At 34.1% G+C, this 19,070-nt stretch overlaps 1 protein-coding gene across 1 annotated transcript; it reads right to left on the bottom strand.

Annotated features, from left to right (window-relative positions):
* Positions 1–2,696: 2,696 nt before the first annotated feature.
* LOC143539603 (ASI1-immunoprecipitated protein 3-like) lies at positions 2,697–8,675 on the bottom strand. Its single transcript, XM_077032874.1, has 8 exons — positions 8,301–8,675; positions 6,589–6,657; positions 5,797–6,501; positions 5,574–5,726; positions 5,401–5,484; positions 5,216–5,275; positions 3,131–3,217; positions 2,697–3,047 (listed from the first exon to the last, which is right to left on the bottom strand). The coding sequence occupies exons 1-8, from the start codon at positions 8,634–8,636 to the stop codon at positions 2,745–2,747; spliced, it is 1,797 nt and encodes a 598-aa protein (XP_076888989.1). The 5' UTR covers positions 8,637–8,675; the 3' UTR covers positions 2,697–2,744.
* Positions 8,676–19,070: the final 10,395 nt, after the last annotated feature.

Genomic DNA, 19,070 nt, shown 5'->3' with positions numbered 1-19,070 from the left:
TGACTTGCGGGATCACCCACTATGCATGCTTTTATGAGTTATGTATTATGTAAAAGACTTTCTCTTATTGAGTGTCTAATATGCTACATATTAGGCAATATGAAGCATATTGGGGGAAACTTGACATGTAAAACCCACCCAATATTCGTAAGAGACTTTTGTTCCCATTGGAAAACAGAAGATCCTAAAATGCTTCATATTGGTCGATATAGAGCATGAGGTGTCAATAGATATAAGAGTGTGCCAAACTTATGGATGGCAATGAAACCCGAAGCCGATGGGAAAACCCGAAACCCAACATAAATGGGACGGGTAATACCCAACCCATTAGGGTTTGGGACGGGTTTAGGATTTCTATCATACCCGATTACCCGACCCGATTAACTGATTATATACCCGACGTACCCGATATAGCTTATTCTATTATATATATATATACACACACTATATTCCAAATATATTATTGTCGAAACTTGTTTATGTAATTTATTTGAGATATTTTACCTTTATGGTAACCATCTTTGTAATCGATTAGTTATTTTTAGTCAAAACCCATTAGAAACCCGATGGGTTTTCAGTCGGGCAAACCGGACGGCTATTTTATCAAAACCCGATAAAAAAACCGGAAACCCATTGGGAAAACCCGAAACCCGACGGGTAATTACCCGATTAAAACCCGACGGGTTTGGGACAGACTTTTATAACCGGATATGGGTTTGAAAATACCTAAACCCGACCCGAACCCAACCCGTTGCCAAACTCTGTATGATATTTATATTTGTGATATTTATAAATTAGTCTTGTATGATATTTATATATATGTATTAAACCACCTCTAAAGGGTTAAAGGGGAAAGAGTGCCCACCAAAGTACCCAAGCTTCCAAATTGAAAAATAACCAATCAATAGGTTACACCTCAGTTTTACATGAACGAGCACAAACTTCCCAATTGAAAAAAAAAATAAAAAACAATTTAATGGGTTGCACCACGGTTTTACCCGAACGAGCACAAAAGTACCTGATGTAATTGAGACCTTTTTCATGCTACCCTATCATGTTTCATTTTTCCATACAAAGCAGCAATATCGTACTTTTAGGCTGTAGGGTATGGAAGCTATTATGTCGATGAAAATGCTGATGTGGCCGGTGGTGCCGACGGTGAACACCATGCCGCTCAAATCAGCAATGATGGCGGTGAAGTTTTGAAGCTTAAATTGCCACTTAAAATGCCGTTCACATTTGAGAAATAAGAAGTTCCAAAAAAAATATTAATTATTTATTCTATACCGCAGATGCATTTGTCCACTTCCAAAAAGACAAAAACGGTTTTTTTATTTCATATAAACGTTTTTTTTATTTTGTTTTTTAATAAGATATAATTACAAAACTTACTAAACCATATAAATAAACCCCTTTTTTCTCCCTTTTTTCATACTAAAAACTTACACCTCTCTCAACTAAGATGGATTTTTCATCCGATGACGAGTTGAGTTCGGTCGTTCCGCTTTTTATTCACGTGAACGTGTCTGCTGCAGCCGCTACAATAACCGACGAGGGCGAAAATTCGACACCAAAAACGATAAGAGCTGCTTTGAATAGGGACCGTGAAGTGGGACACGAGCGCCTACTAGCTGATTACTTTGACTTCAATCCGGTATATTATGAAAAAATGTTTAAGAGACGTTGCAAGCTCAAATCGTCAACAAATATATGTTTGCTTGGTTTTTTTTCTTTTTCTTATTTTACGTTTTAAATTAAGTTATTTTTACTTCTTGTTAATTTTCTCAATGAATGTAACTTTTTTTGTTTATGTTTTAATTTTAGATGTAGTAAATTAATTTTAATTATATTAAATTATTGTAATATAAATATTATTATTTTATTTAAAAAGTGAGAAAAGTGATGAATTGGTGACCATAATGGTGAAAGATAGTGGAGTGAAGTTTGATATGATGTAGCGATGACGTGTCATTATAAATAGAGAAGCAAAATGACATCCATACCTAATAATCTTATTTACCTCAATCCTTTTCCCAAATAACACTACCCGATTGGAGTTCCCAAGCTATTACATTATGATTATAAATTATAGAAACATGATCAAATACATATTATTCTTAACATGAAAACAGTGATAACCAATTTGTTTTTATTATTAGGTTTATTTCTATAAGTGTTTTCTGTTATTTTTTGTTCGTATTTGTTAATTTTCAATTATGAGATGTTATAAGTATTTGCTTATTTATATTTTTTTGTTATTAGATTTTTTCTTTTGCTGATATAAGTATATGTTAGTATTTGCTGTTATTATTTTGTTCTTGATTTTAATTATTTTGTTAGGTTTTTTCTGTGTTATTACAAATAATTGTTTATGTAGATTGGTATTGTAGTTGATATTTTGTCTTACGTTCTCATTTTTTTATAAATTGCTATTATTTCCTATATTCTTATGTTAAGACTAAAATGCACATGAACCTTCCCATAAATTATAAACCTTCCCATAAATTATAATCTACCTGAAGGTGTCCCCTTTACCCCAACAAACAAAGCTTATAAAAATATTGTCATGGTTCTTGTAACTCTGCCCCTACCGATGATACCAAAATTGATCAGCATATAATTATAATCCACAAGTCTATTACTCTTTCCCCATTACCTTGTACATGTAAAACACACACAATTTACGCTACGGATCATTTCACACTACACACGCCTCAAACAAGTATGAGACTGAAACGCGAAAACTAGTTTACTGGATCAGTTGGCGGCAGTAGTGATGATGGCAGTGGCGGGCTGTCGTTCTCATCCGACCTGGACTTGTTGAAAGACTTCTGCTTTTCCAGTACGGTGACAGAAGCATCGGTTGTTTTTTTAAACGAGTCGTTACAATCACGAGGGCTCACCAGCTTCTTTTCAACATCTTCAAACTTGGCAGTAGCCCATGGTGCAGTTCCTACTGTCTTGGCTGAGCTGGGCCCGTCTATTGTAAGTGTTGATGCTTCATCCCTAGAAGCATACCACGCGTGACCACATGCATTACATTCTAGCTGCAATCATAGGACAAATAATATTGACATGAACATGGATTTGAAAATTTCTATAAACTTGTTATACGGGATAGAGCAAGAACCTGGTATCGATCTGCATGTCCACCTGATATGATTTCTACTAAACGCACTTTTTTCTCCATGCACCTTTTGCAGCGAGCATCTGTCATCTGTAATGCATATTAAGAAAATCAAAAAGTTTTGTTAATAGCCCAAACCGAGCATAAACTCTGGGTTGGCACGAGCCCAACACGAACTAAAGTAGGTAAAGAACATGAACAAGCACGGAACAAAAGTTACATATATACACATGGGAAAAGGCAAGCGGGCAGTTATGCAGCTGGTATGGAGTGGGTTAGGGTATACAACACCCATAACACCCCTCTTTTCTTTATTTGTTGAAACTTGAAAGTATCACTCGGATTAAGCTGTATTTGTATTAAAAATCCATCCTCAACAAATAATTTAGTTCTTAACCAAGTGCCCTCCACACACACACGCCCACGCACCACGTGCACACACCCACGCACGCCCGCTCAACCCCCCCCCCCCCCCGGTCCCCTGTGCGAGCGCACACACACACATATATATAGAAGCCGATTCAAGTACAAAAGTGCTATTGCTTAAGAAACAAACAAAGCGATGAGAACACGTCATAGTCACATGGATCGCGATACGGGAATTGGTACACAGTATGAGAATTGGTTCGCGGTTCGTGCATTTCTAAAATTCGGTACGAGGGGGGTAGGTTCATTCGGAATGCCAATTCAGTACACGGTACAGTGTGCCATATAATCTGGTACATCGTATCTGAATAACACTACATATTTTATATATATATATATATATATATATAATTAATTAATAAATAATAAAATACATAATATATATAGATATATATAATATGTTTACATATATTAAATAAATAATTAATATTATATTGAATAACACTTAACAATCAATTTAATTAGTTTAAATTTAAGTACACGAAAGACAGTAATAAGTTCAATGATGCTGCTAAAAAAAGCATAGGTTCAATGATTTCAAACATTTGAAAAACTATTTAGTTTAGTTTTAAAATATTAGTTTCCAATCTATTTGGCTTCCCATATACGTTTCCCTCACTAATTAGGATGTATATTAAGAAACAATTTATTTCACCGTTGCATATTAAAACCAACCCATCGTACAAAATCAAAGCCACCACAGAAAAAAATGAAAACACAGTCAGAAAAAGCGAGGCCACCTCCGGAACTGTACCGGGACGCGATTTTTAACGATCCCAAATGCCGATATCGTTCACCGAGAACACAATTCGGATTAACGTAGAATGATTCGTGCAACAATTGGGAACTTTCAATTTTACCGATCCAGATCACGCAGCATTGGCGATCGATACGATTTTGTACCCGTTTCCGGTACGGGCGATCCGGAACGAAGATCGCGGGTGATTCTACGTTTCCTGTGACTATGGAGCGCGTCACGTATACATTGCTGGTCCTATGGACGGAGGTATTTGCGTCTATTTAATGGTATAACAGCACATTTATTTGCACAGTGCATACGTTTTTTTTAAAAGTCACTTTAAAAAAAAAACATGTAGCAATATTTTACATATATAAAAGAGAATAAAAATGCCGATTTTATGGTATTTAATGAGAAAAAAGGTAACAAAAGCGAACTCCCACTTTTACCCCTCCAAGCCATTAACAGCTTCCAACTAATATTAACCATTAAATTAACTTCATGTCGCCCATTATATACGGGATAAACCATTAAACCCAAAAGGGAGCCAACGAAAGCCAAATTGCAACTAGAACAAAGTAGCTAATAGGTTTCCATGTAGACACCGAAAACGAATTGAATAACTAATTTGAATTGGTTTGCCAAAATAACAAAAGAAGCGAGCTTAAACCAATCAACTCGACTATATTAACACCCAAACCGATATTAATATAGCTTAGAAAAATAACATGAAACACGGCCCAAACCCATCACAAATTAGGCAACGTGATCCGAAGTTCCAAACCCAACATGAAATAAATTGGGTAAAAAATGGGTCGACACAAAACTATTTTGGTCAACCCGGAAACAACTCATCAACCCAAACACGACCATAATTGCAAGCTTAAAGCATATATTAAAAAGACTTGTTGAATCAGAATTACCTGCACTTGTGTATCCTCTTCCGGTTCTTTACTAGCAATCTCTTCTGCTGTCAATCCCTCCTAATACGCCATGTGAAATTATAAGAAACGAACAACGAAAAGACAAACATTACACAAACACTGTAGTGAACGCATATATACATACATGCATATACATATAAAAATAAGATTGAAAAAAGCCATACCTTCAACTCAATAGGTGACATAGACAGTATTTTTGACGGTTCCAGTTCTCCCTTTAGAAAGCGACAAGCTAACTGTGCATTTTTCTGCAAATGTAGATAGATACACACTCTTCAAACATACTATATGATAATAGTATAACACTTCATCATTATCCTAATAAACATGTGAATACCTTAAAGTTAAAAACTAACTGTCGCATCTTCTGGTTATACTTTTGATAATCTGAAGATAAAGACTCATGTGAGGCCTCCTCAAGTGCAGCTACAGCATGAACCGCATCATCAGGCCATACAGGAGGCGATCCCATTCCTGTTCCTGTTACACTCTGCAACATAATAAATTGTTATATGTATAATAAACCCCTACTTTTTGAGATAACAGAATTCCTTGCTTACATTTGGAACTTTGTCATCAACCTCATTTGTAGGAACATTATTGCTCTGACTATTTTCCACATTATTATTGCATACAAACTGTACAGTATCTAGAAGCTTCTCTAGCCACTTATCACGATGCTGATCATTCGTGACAGCATCAAACTTCACCAGAATGTTATAACATTCTGAAGCAATACTGTTACAACTTCCAGGTGTTTCCGACCTCGACAACGGTCCAGACCGGTTGCTTACATCATCATCTCTAGTAACATCCAACGGTGACATATTCTTTCTCCTCAACAACCTTTTACTCCTCAACTGATCTTCTGTTTCAACAATATCATCATCAAGTTTAATATCAGGAAGGTCTCCTAACCGTGACATTGTTTTCTGAACAAGAAGGTCTATTTCAAGTTGCATGTCGTCTTCGTAATCTTTGTCTGTGAGCTTGAAGAGGCGTTTCCAAATGGTGTCATAAACCTTTTGAACAATGAATCCAGGATGCACTTTACGACTCGGGATCTGTTTGTTTGCAGGTATAAAATGCACCACACATTTGTGCATTACAGATTCAGCTGGTACCTCATCTTTGTGAAAACTATAAAACAGTTCCCGTGTGTCCTGTGATTGCCAATTTCCTCCACCTTTTCTTTCTGCCTCTTCAGGTCTGTAAAACCATTGTCCAGACACCATTACACTCCCATCTTTTGTCTCTGTGATATCCTGTGCATAAAATGAAACTTCCACTTCAGAACAGATAAGATATGGTACAGAACGAACAAAATAATATTATTATACAGATTAAAGTACCTTGATTATAGCAACATATGGTTTCTTGTTTGGTCCTTCTGGAGCAGGAACTAAAAGCACAGGATCCTCCTGCACATTCATAAAGACAGAACACGGTTAGGTTCTTTAAACACATAACTAAGGTGTTCAAAGAATCAATTTCAAACATCCGAATTAACGAATTGAGTTATTCGAATTTTAATTTTTTTTAACCTGAATTCGGATTCGAGCCAAATTCAAACTAATTTGCTTCGAATTCACCCAAAAATAAGAATTGGACTTTCGGCTTGGGCTGGATATTGAATTAGTAGCCCAATTACGATTAAAATCAGTAGAAGCCTGTTTTCACTCACACACACACAGAGATACATATATATGCATATAAATACCAAATATACGTTGAGAACCGCGAGAACCGCATAATGTACTTGTGCCAGTTGCTTTAAGTGTTATACAAACGACAGTTACGTAACCACGTAGCCCACTAACTGATTAAATCCTTAATGCACAACGTACAAGTGCATTATGCTGTTCTCACAGTTCATGACATAAAAATGGTTCAGAAAAGAATAATTTGAATTCGAATTTAATACCATAAATTCCCATTCGATTCAAAATTCAGTTATAGCCGAATCCAATTTGAAGACCGAATTCGAACCTTTAATTTCAAATTCGATTCGAATTACAAGTTTTACGAGTCTGATACATATCTACATAACAAATGCATTAGGTTAAGAATTCGCTTAACCAAGTAAAACCCGATCTTGTGAGCCGAAAAACCCTAGCCTGCCGATCTCTCCCCAATTCTCAACAAAATTACCACCTAACAAACAATAGCACAAAATCCACAATGCACTTGTACCTCTTGCTTTAAGTGTTATACAGACTGCAGGTACGTAACCACCTACCCTACTATCTGACTAAATCATTAATGTACAGTGCATTATGTTGTTCTCTCAGCCCTCAACATAAAAAAGCTTATTTGAATTCGAACTTAAAACCTTAAATTCACATTCGATTCAAAACTCAATTACTAAATCAGAATTCAAGCCGAATTCGAACCTTTAATTTCGAATCGAATTCGAGTTTTTGAGTCCGATGCATATCTACATAACAAATAACAAATGCATCAGGTTAAAAACTCGTTTAATCAAGTAAAAACCAATCTCGTAACCCGAAAAGCCCTAGCCTGTAAATTCCTCCCCAATTCTCAACAAAATTATTAATCCTAAACCACACAACAAACAACACAGAATCATAAACCACAACTTAATTAAACCACTCACAAGCTCATAAGAAATTCCGTCAAGCTAGGGAAACAAAAGAACCACAAATATGTTGAGAGGTATGAGAACCGCAAAATGCACCAGTACCTCACTACCTCCTACTTTTAGTATTATACAGACAGCGATTACGTAGCCGCGCACCCCACTATCTGATTAAATCATTAACGCACAACGTACAAGTGCTTTATGCTGTTCTCACAGTTCCTAACATAAAAATGGTCCAGAAAATAATAATTTGAGTTCGAACTTAAAAACCATAACTTAACATTCGATTCAAAATTCGATTACTAAATAGAATTTTAGCGATTCGAATTTCGAGTTTCTCGAGTTTAATACACATCTACATAGCAAATAACATATGCATTAAGCTAATGATTCATTTAATCAAGTAAATCGACCTAAAAGCAGATATCAAACAGCACAGAAATTGAAAGTAAAACGACTCACAAGCTCATAAGAGATTCCGTCAAACTCGAAGGACTTGTAATGATTCCTCCTGGTTTTCCCTTTGCCTGAAACCCTAACCACCTCGCCAATCGGCTTGGCGTCCGGTGCTTCTTCTTCATCCTCCTCGTCAGCTTCATCGGCATTAGGTTTTTTACTGATTGACTGTTTAATTGCTTCTTCAAGTTGTTGTTGTTCGTATTCATCCTCGTCGTCTTCGTATATCTTCATTCGCTTTCTCTTCCGTTGGCTAGACCGGACTTCGTCGGCATCTTGTTGTTTCGGCGGTGGCTCGTCGTCGTCGTCGTCGCTGGTGGCTAAATATCGCCGGTTGCGCATTTTGTTGTTTGTTATGTTACGAAATGTGTGTTCGGGGAGTGTGTGTGTATTGTATGACGGAATAGCTCAGTAACGGATAACCGTATGGTTACTTTTATAAAAAGAAAAGATAATTCTCAAAATATCTATCGGGTCGGTATCGGTATCGGTATCGGTATCGGTACCCTGTCTTTCACTGGCTTTCACCAATCTTGCACGATTTTTTTAACCGTTTAAATTAGTAATCATAATTTTTCAGTTTTAAAAATTACTTATCATTTTAATCACTAGCAGCGCCCCTTTTTATTTTCTCTCCTCTTCCCTATTATTACAATAGGTAGTTCTATAAACTAGGGGTGAGCAGAAAACCGAATTAACCGAAAAGACCGAACCGAAGCATTGACCGACGGTTAATTTTTTAGTTTTTTGAAAAACCGATTTTTCGGTGGGGTGAGCAGAAAACCGAATTAACCGAAAAGACCGAACCGAAGTATTGACCGACGGTTAATTTTTTAGTTTTTTGAAAAACCGATTTTTCGGTGGGGTGAGCAGAAAACCGAATTAACCGAAAAGACCGAACCGAAGCATTGACCGACGGTTAATTTTTTAGTTTTTTGAAAAACCGATTTTTCGGTTTAGATTCGGTTATCCATTTTAAAAAAACCGAACCGAACCGATTAACCTGACACGGTATGAACCAACATATTTGCCAGATACTAATGTGTATATAGTCAACAATTAGAGACTTTGATTGAAAAGTAAGAGAACATAGAAATTGGTAATAATGTTTATTTACAACGTGTTTTAACTTTTCAATATTTACTTAAATATTAATACAATTGTATGCGTTTTTTTGTAGATGTTATGACAGAAACAAAACACCAAAAGAATCTACCATTGACGATGATGAAGATTATGAAGATGATGACGATTGGGTCTAAACACTTTGAAGATGACTAAGATAATGAATGAAAATTCAGACCAAACTTTTAGTGTTTTTTTATTAAGAACTTTGTTTATTTTGTTTAATTTTAAATTCTACTACTCAAGAAACTTTGTGTTTATTTAGTTTCACGTAACACGTGCCTATTTTTGTATTTTAAATTCAATATATATGTGGTACTCTATTTTTGTGATTTTTTTTTTTTTTTTGCAATGTCTACATACAATAAAAAAAACCGAAAATAACTGAATAACCAAATAATCGAAAACCGATTCGTTGGTGTTATAAAATAACCGATGGCTTCGGTTTGGGTTTCACCCAATAACCGAACCGAACGGAACCGTGCTCACCCCTACTATAAACTAGTGGAGTGGAGTCGAGCCAGGCCCAGCTAGACTCGAACTTAACTCGAGTCGGCTTCAGTATTTCCCGCTGATCAAATGTTTTTAAACATGTTACAGGTGACTTGTTGTGAAAGAAACAGGAGCAGTATCACTGGACACCTCAGCTTAAATAAATGGCTTGTTACCAGAATAAAGAAATATGTTCTTTTTGTAAATTAGGGTTTATCCCTATAAAACTTTTGTTTGTTTAAATTTGGGTTTTATCCTCAATTTATAAAATAAAAATCCAGGTTTGTTAACTCTGATAAATTTTTCTAACTGCGATCCTGATGAATTTTTCCGCTGTCAAATATTTTAATCAACACTGATACCACTGCTCGCGTTTGCGGCTCCAGCTCAAGGTATAAGGTCGGGATTGTGATAGATAAAGTGGTATCAGAGCCATTGATTTACGAAGTAGTACTCTTGAATGGTATAAGTTTAAAAGAATGCACATGAAAATTACCAAGTTGCCCCTCATGTGCATGACACATGAAAATACTAAACAAAAAACCTAAACCTATCCATAGTAAGAACCTTTTTTGTTACCATACCAAACTTATTGGATCCAATAAATATTATCTGATATCTAGGGACTCGGTCCATGATATATATACATATATCACAGAGACCTCATGTATTTATTATTATTTTTTTTCAAAATAGTATTATTCGATTAAATAGGAATAGATATGGGGAATGATATGTAAAAGGTTGCTTTCTTTTGTTATTATAAAAATCAAATTTAAGTGATAAATATCTTTGTAAGTTAAATTATAGGAATTAGGATAGAGAAACTAATATGAATGTCCTACTACCTATATTTTCAATGCATGACAAAAGTTTTATCTCATTATATTTCTAAATTATTTTGTGTCCTTATAGTGTACCAATTTTTTGAAAATATTATTGAAGCTACTTCAATGTATGTATTACCTCTTCAAATAAAACTTTACAATGAAGTTTCAAGGTTATTCATCAAATTTATAAATTTGAGTGGTAGTTATTTCTCAGTGAAGTGATTACCTTACTAGGACATAAATAAAGGGTAATTCAAAGTTAATTCATATAATTTCTAAATGGATGCAAATAAAGACCATTCATTTAAATGTTTGACCTACTAAAACATGTGTTAAGTTTCAAGGTTAATTCATCTAATTTTTTAAAAGTCCAACGGATTTTGTAATGAGGTGTGATAAATAAATGATGCAACTTCTCTTTTGTTACGCTTATTCCAAAAATAAAAGATCAATCATCTTAATCGGTTATGTGATCGAAAATTTTAGACAATCAATCTGAAATCGAATAGCTTTCCTTTATAAAGTTTTCACCTTTGTTTGAATCTAAGAATAAATCTTCATAGAACAAAGTTGCATGGCGTCGAAGTAGATTTGTCTTACGTGAGCTGTAAGGGCGTGCACGATTCGGTTTGAGGCAACTCAGTGTTGTCTGCGATCATGGATGTGTGGGTCGTTATTTGCCAGTGCGAACTATATTCATTGATAATGTATTCAATGTATGCAATGCATCAAACACAAAGTAAAAAAACAATGGTCAAAACATAAAGTCAAACAATACGGTTAAAACACATTCAAACACAGTTGTAAAACACACGGTTAAAAAAAAAGTCAACCATAATCAGAATGAAGTGCAACATAGGTGTGCAATGAAGTCAAAACAAAAGTCAACTGTTAATATTAGGTATTATGTTAGTTAATCAGTTAAATTTTAGTATTACACAAGTCAAACATAAAGTCAACTATTAGTATCGGGTATGGTTAAAGTAAAATTCAAAATAAAAGTCCTCAAAATGTGCATACATTATTCAGATTTTGAAGGAAAAATAAACGAGGATTCGAGCTTTATATAATATAAAAAACATAGGGATGCAAAATACATGGGTGTAATGGTTTTTTCATTGGAATTTAAACAGATGGTAAACAGTTCATAGTTAGGTAAAGGTATGTGTAACACCCTGGCCAATGACGGATTATACATCATGGCGTAACACGATGGTTCATCACACATTTAAGTCTTTTATTTTGAGATAACCTAACGGTATAACTATTAAAAGGCGACAATATTTATTTACATTGATTCGTTGCATTTCATAAGTACACCAAGTTTGTCATAAATAAAATGATATTCAACTAATAATATTTAAGTCTTTTATTTTGAGATAACCTAACGGTATAACTAAATGGTCTTTGCTTGAATCAATTCATCTAAGTGTATCTATAGCATGCATAAAAATATCTAGCAGCTGAAGGTAATTGGTGAGTAAACATAAGTTTTAGAATATGTATATGTAGTGAAAAACTACAATTCATATGTTGAGCGCAATTACAAGCATATACGAATATGTAAAACAACTAAGTGAAATGTGTATTGATGTACATAAAAATATACATCTTTTAAGCATCAAATAATCTTCAAAACTGCATATTTTATCATATTATCTAGTTCAAATAACTACTTATTGCGTTAATTTCTATTTTTAGGTATATTCCAACCTCAAACGAAGACACAAATGAGAAACACAAAGAAAATCAAAGAAAACTTCTCAACACACCCCCATATTTCAAGCAGCACACCCCCATGTTTCTTTATGCAAGAAAAGACAAAATCCTGATAGAAAAAGACAAAATCTGATGCCAGCTGGACAAAGGGGGCGTGCTTCAGGAAGCACGTCGGCGTGGTCACCTTTTAGAAAAGACAAAAAAATATATGGCTGACACAAAAAACATGGGGGCGTGCACCATGAAGCACACCAGCGTGGTGAGTTGTAAGCCGGGGTGTTACATGAGTCATCATGTACGATCTGACAGAACAATTAATGCACCTGGACACTTGGACACGCCGGTGTGCCCCAGGAAGCACGGGGGCGTGCCTAACTCTCCAGGCAGCCTATAAATAGGAGTACAATGTGCATTGTTTCATGTGTACTTGGAGAGGTTTAGGACGGGTTCTCACTATAAAATACTCACTTTTCACTAGAGTTGAAGTTCCATAAGAGAGTTAGAAGGCTTGGAGACTATCATCATCATCATCATCATCCATCACCATTGAAGAAAGAAGTGTCATCCATATTAATTAGATTGTTCTAGTTTAATCATGTGTTTATTATCTTCACTCTCTTTGATGTTCATTATCATGTATATTGAATATGTGAGTTAGTTTTTATGAAGTACATGGTTATCTTGCAATTATCCTTTGATGAGATATGTTTTGTTATCATAATTCATTATTCAAGATTGATGATTAAAACTCATTCATGATTCATTCATGTTCTTGGAAACTAGAAATGGTAAAAAGAGTATCTTGATATTTTATCCAAAACATATATCCTTGTAATGTACTTAGAAATGATGAGATACAAGCTATGATCGATCTCTTTAGTTTTGGTAATTCTGAAATAAAATTGTTAACACGATTGATTAGGTTATCATTGTCATACCCAACCTAAGGCAGAAATGCCGGGGCATGAGGCGATTGTTCAAAACTCAAAGATACTATCATAAAATAAATATGTCAATATCTATTAAATTAATTATTTCAAATTACAGTGCACATACATTCATAACACAAACAAGAAATTCAAAACAAATAAAATAATCCAAACAAAAATTAAATAAAGATAGCCTTCATTAAATTTCCTATGATCTTTTCTAGTTGTCTTTCACGTCAAGCAACAAGTCACACGATAACTTGCATATGCGTAGAAAATGGAATAGAGTTTGTCAACAACACATGTTGAGTGAGATGACCACCAATTTTCATGAATAATAATAGTGTGTGTGTGTATATGATAAAAGTTACATGCGCAAACAAACATATGTGAGTATTAGTCAATCAAACCATAAACAAATAGTGTGTCAATTAGCCGTTGCCTTGCGAATTGGACATTGGCTACTATGACTAGTATACAAAAATGATTGTCGGTGCACCATCGCCATGCGAACGGGATTTGGTTACTAAGACGGCGTATGATCATACTGATTTGCTAGACTTCTGATGGACCTCTCCGAACCATGATAGAATGTAAACACATAAGCAAATAACAAATAGCATTTAATTGATATACACACAATAATTAGGTTTGCGAGTTTGTGTGTGTGTGTGTATGATGGAAAATATGAATAGGTATGCATATGTCCCCAAAACATTTTAAAACTGTCAAATAAAGGGGAACAATCAAACTCACCTTGATTATTAAGCGAGTGAAACAAGAATAAGAATAAACGGTTAACAATTAAATGAATCGTCTTTTAATGCGTCGAACTAAGTGGTCAAATAAACTTCAAACTTTGAGATAAGTAAATTTGAGTAAAACCGAACTCGTTGCCGCTGGAATCGTTCCAAACGGATGTCTAGAACTCCGGTTAAGATAGTTTAAACGTTTAAGCGAGCTAGTACTGACCAGAATCCGAACAGCAATTCGGAAGTTGGGTTTTGGTCAGTAGCCTTAAAATCTCGTTATGAAAATAAAATTCTTTTGGACCGAACGTCAATTCTGAGCAGAAGCATGAGAAACGAGTAGTCAAACTTGTTGACTATTATGCCCTTTAACGGGTTTTAAACGAATTGACCAGTCAACACCCTTCAATCTCAGAAATTGATTGAAGTTTATTGAATAGGGAATATATATGAATGATTTTACAGTTCACAACTTACCCAGAAAGTGTATGATACAACCGAAAAGTGAAGTCAAAAGTCGTTGTAATAGCAAAGTCAAACACCGAAGCTTGTATCTTCAAGTAAAATGGCCAAAACGAAGAAGATTATGAAGGACAGAGGTAGGTGACTGCTGGTCATGTATAATTAGTGTTTAGGAAGTTTGTGGCAGAAGATATAAGCCTTGTTTATATAGAATACACAAAAACGAACTAAACATAGCTAGTTTACTCGTTTAAGAAACCGAATCAAGTTTTAATGATCAAATCAATTGAAAGTGCAGCTATAATTCAATCTTGAGAAAGGGGTAATATATGTGGACAAGTAATTAGTCTATATTAGTTTTCTTGGGGCTTAAAACACGTGATACGATCCAAAAATAAGCGATTTCGTGCCAAAAACGAACTAGGAAAGAATAATAAACAAAACGATCTGTGCAGAGAGATGGAGGCGTCGCGCGGCAACCAAGGCCACCCATGGCCGTGTAGCGCTCAGGAAACAAGGAGGGAAAAGTTTGTTTTTTGGCAACGATGGTCCTTGAACTTTCTGAAATGGTTAAAAATTGATTATTTTAGAGTTAAAATAAGAAATGAACAACTTAAGAACTTAAAGGATATAAAATGAATATATATTAAAGAATACTTATAAATTTGTGATTTGATTAACAATAAGGATCCGAATAATGTTCCCGAATCGAGTTAAATACGAATATGAAAAATCCGAGATGTTACAATCATGCTAGTTAAAAAAGTCATATGTAAAGAATGTGTAATTATAATCTACTTAAATCAACCATGGGTAGGTTGTGTGAAAAAACTATAACCACCCGAAGTTGTTAGAATCGGTATTTGAGAAATCGGAGTCAATCCTAATCTTAATACTTCACTAAAACTACTTGCTTACTTAAATTAACATTTTCGTGGTAGATATGAAGATATGCATTCTACTTTCTTCTTTGTCATAGGGCAATTCACTTAGAAATGATGGGTTATTCTATCATATATTATTAAAGCAAGTTTATCACATGTTCGTCATGATAATCATCAAGAAAGAATGGAGTGAATTCTTGATTTAAAATGGTAACCTTTAATTATTGATTTTCTCATTTAAAAATTTATCTCATTGTCACCTATTTTATATATTTTAATTTAAAAAAAAATAGTTTAAAAACCACCTTTAAATGATTATCATCTCCGGTTAATATAAAACAAAGATTTATTATTAGAAACTATTTGTGTATACGAATCGATACTTGATTCTTATCAATACTATCTTACATATACAATACGTACACTTGCCTATTTGTGTGTGGTTGGGTCTTAGTATAAATCATTTTTATAATTTCAAAACAAGGTCTTGTGTGAATCAACAACTCTTAACACCATTAATCACATCACGCACACACACACCATGTATCCATTATTTAAAATGGATGATGAAAATGTATTATGTGTTGTTATCACAACGCCAAACGTATATGAATAAGGTATGATCATATAATTTGAGTTTGAGACATACTGAGTCAATACATGAGAAATTAGCAAATAACACCAATAAGCATATAATGAGATATAAACATAAAACATGTAATTTACACACAAACATGAGATTGAATTGTAATAAAGTAACTAGAAAATAATACCTAACTTTAAATGAGGAGTTTAATAACAGGTAATGCATCCTAACCCTAAAATGCAAAAGTGTAAAAAGCGGTATGAATACTCACCTCAAATGGATGATAGTTTGAACGAGTCGAACAAACGAGGTGGGGAATCACGATGGATTATCCTAAACAAGTAAATAAGTATGCTAAATTTTAACAACGGGTCTAAGCGGAAAGGAACACTACGACAATTTGGGACTTAGGGATTTTTTATTTAAAATGAGTTTAACTAAAATGAATTAAAGTTTATATAAATCACTTGATATTTATTAGTTGAATAATGATTTGTAAATGATTAATTATAACTTGTTAATATAAGCTTAAATAACAAGATAAAACCAATTTATGATTAAACGTTTCGTTTCTGAGTAAAATAATTAATTAGTTTATTAATTAATTAATTTAAAGGTTTTGCATGAATTATTTTAAAGAAATTTATATATTGATATATTTTGAAGAGAAAAAAGCAATAATTAATTTACTCAATTAATTATTTAGAGATATCAAGTATATTAGTTTTATTATAAGAAATAGCTAAATAAATCAATTTTTATAAATCACCTTATTTAAAGAAAAGTTTATGATGATCAACGGATCATAACATTTAGATAAATATTCATGTTTGTTCTTGCAAAATAACTATGTTTAATCTAATATTTAGAAAAATCAATGTATTTATCTTGAATATCCATGATCATTATGATTCTTTAACTTAAATATAAGATTTTTATGATAAAAGTAACATGATCATGAAGAACAACTTATGAAAAAGTATGAACATTCAAGGTGAAATCAAAACAAAGGCTATAAAATGCATATAATCGTAAAACTAACTTGTTAGTGCTCTCAAGCTTAAGAAAAGAATGTATTGAGATGTGAAAATGATGGAGGATTGGTCTTCTTTTTATAGTGAAATTGTAGAGTTGTTATGTTTATAAAATTTTATCCATGTTTAATATAATTATCTAATATATATATATATAAGAAGTTTGGTGCCGCTAAGCCGTCATTGGGCAACTTGGCGGCACCTAACTTGTCTTTGTATTTTTGTTTTTTTCCTTTGTTTTTTTTCCATTTTTTGTATCGTAACAAACATAACGGAAGCCAACTGAACGCCAATTATGTTTTTTTTTGTTTGTTTTAATTCTGATATCGTATCGAACGTGACGGAAACCGACCATATTTGAATAGACTCACCGTCTTACGCCCGGGACCAACAACGTTCGGGTTTTCCCAATGCCTCGGTTTACCAGCAAACGCCACTCCATTGGTCCACTCAACGCCCGGGACCGACAATGCTCGGTTTTACCGTTTATATTTTATCCTTTTCTTAGCTCAGATACCGTAACAAATATAGCCGAAACCAACCGAATTGATGTCCTCGCAAGTGGCCCTTGTTGGCACATTATTAGTCCATGAATTTTGTTATTATTTTTTATTTGTTTTATTTAGTTGAGTTACCATCACTAACGTAATGGAAACCAAGGAAAAGTCATTTTTTTTGTTCCGACACCATAACGAACATGGTGGAAACCGACCAAATTTGCCTAGACGCACCGTCTCAACGTCCGTGACTGACAACGCTCGGGTTTCAACAACACGCAAATTTTCCGAATCCCCCCCCCCCAAGGCGTCCACCATTGGGGCGCAACTGCCCTATTGGGCCACTTGATGGCATCATATTAATCCATGAATTTTTTTTATTTAGTTAAGATAGCATAACAAACATAATGGAAAGTTGGAAACTGGCCAAATTAAAGTCAATTTATTTTTACTTTTGGTACCAAAAAGAACATGACGAAAACCAACCGAATTCACATAGACTCGCCACCTCAATGCGTGTGACCAACAACGCTAAGGTTTTACCAACGCACAAGTTTACTGGCCGATACCCCCTTCCAGTTGTCCACTGGTCCATCTCAAATTTTATATATATGTATATATTTTTCATTTTTAGCTCCTTTATAGTTACAAATGTAATTGAAACCGGCCGAATTCATGTCGAGTTACCGCCTCAATGCCTAGGACCGATAACGCTTGGATTTTACCACCGCCCGGGTTTGCCGACCAAATAAACATCGTTTTAAATACTTTTGTTCTTTTTATATGTTAATTTGACCCATTAATTTTTTGGGTTTTAGCGCTCAAATTTTACCAACGAAATCAATTCGTGTCGATTCACCATCGTAACGCTCGGGTTTTAATGTTGCGCCGGGTGAAAAAACTAGTTAAAAACAAATTTTAAAATGGTTTAAGGAGTTTTCAAACTGTTTAACTATTTCAATCAATTTTATTTAATTAAAACATTCATTAGTTTTTTTATTAGTTAAATATAGCATATGAAAATATGATGGTAATAATAATAATAATAACTAAAGAATAATGTTAGTGATTTGCATGGAAAAGTTCATGAATAAATGATCATGATTGTGGATGCTTAAAATGTGCATGCAATACTACAAGGGTAATTGTATAGAAATGATCACGGGATTGCAAAGGCAACGTACAATATTAACCAATAAAATGATAAATAAAAGATCAAAACAGGTCGGTTTCAGAGACGAATTTTAACGAATGTCACACACAATATGACCCGTGCTATCCCATACTGCAGACGTTAGGTTGCGGAACTACGTACGTATTGCCAGACAACAGATCACGGGCACAGTGTATTTTGCTGTTGATCAAAGTGGTGCAAATTGCATTTACCATCTATATATCTATATATATATTATTAAAACAATATGTACAATGCTTGTTTTCTATTGGTCCATTTGATTAACTTCTATATA

The sequence above is a fragment of the Bidens hawaiensis genome, unplaced genomic scaffold (assembly GCF_021521415.1).
Source record: "Bidens hawaiensis isolate Kalapana, Puna unplaced genomic scaffold, B.hawaiensis_p1.1 tig00011951_1, whole genome shotgun sequence".
NCBI lineage: Eukaryota > Viridiplantae > Streptophyta > Magnoliopsida > Asterales > Asteraceae > Bidens > Bidens hawaiensis.
The sequence above is the reverse complement of the archived record's forward strand: the minus strand, read 5'-3'. Positions and strand labels throughout refer to the sequence as shown.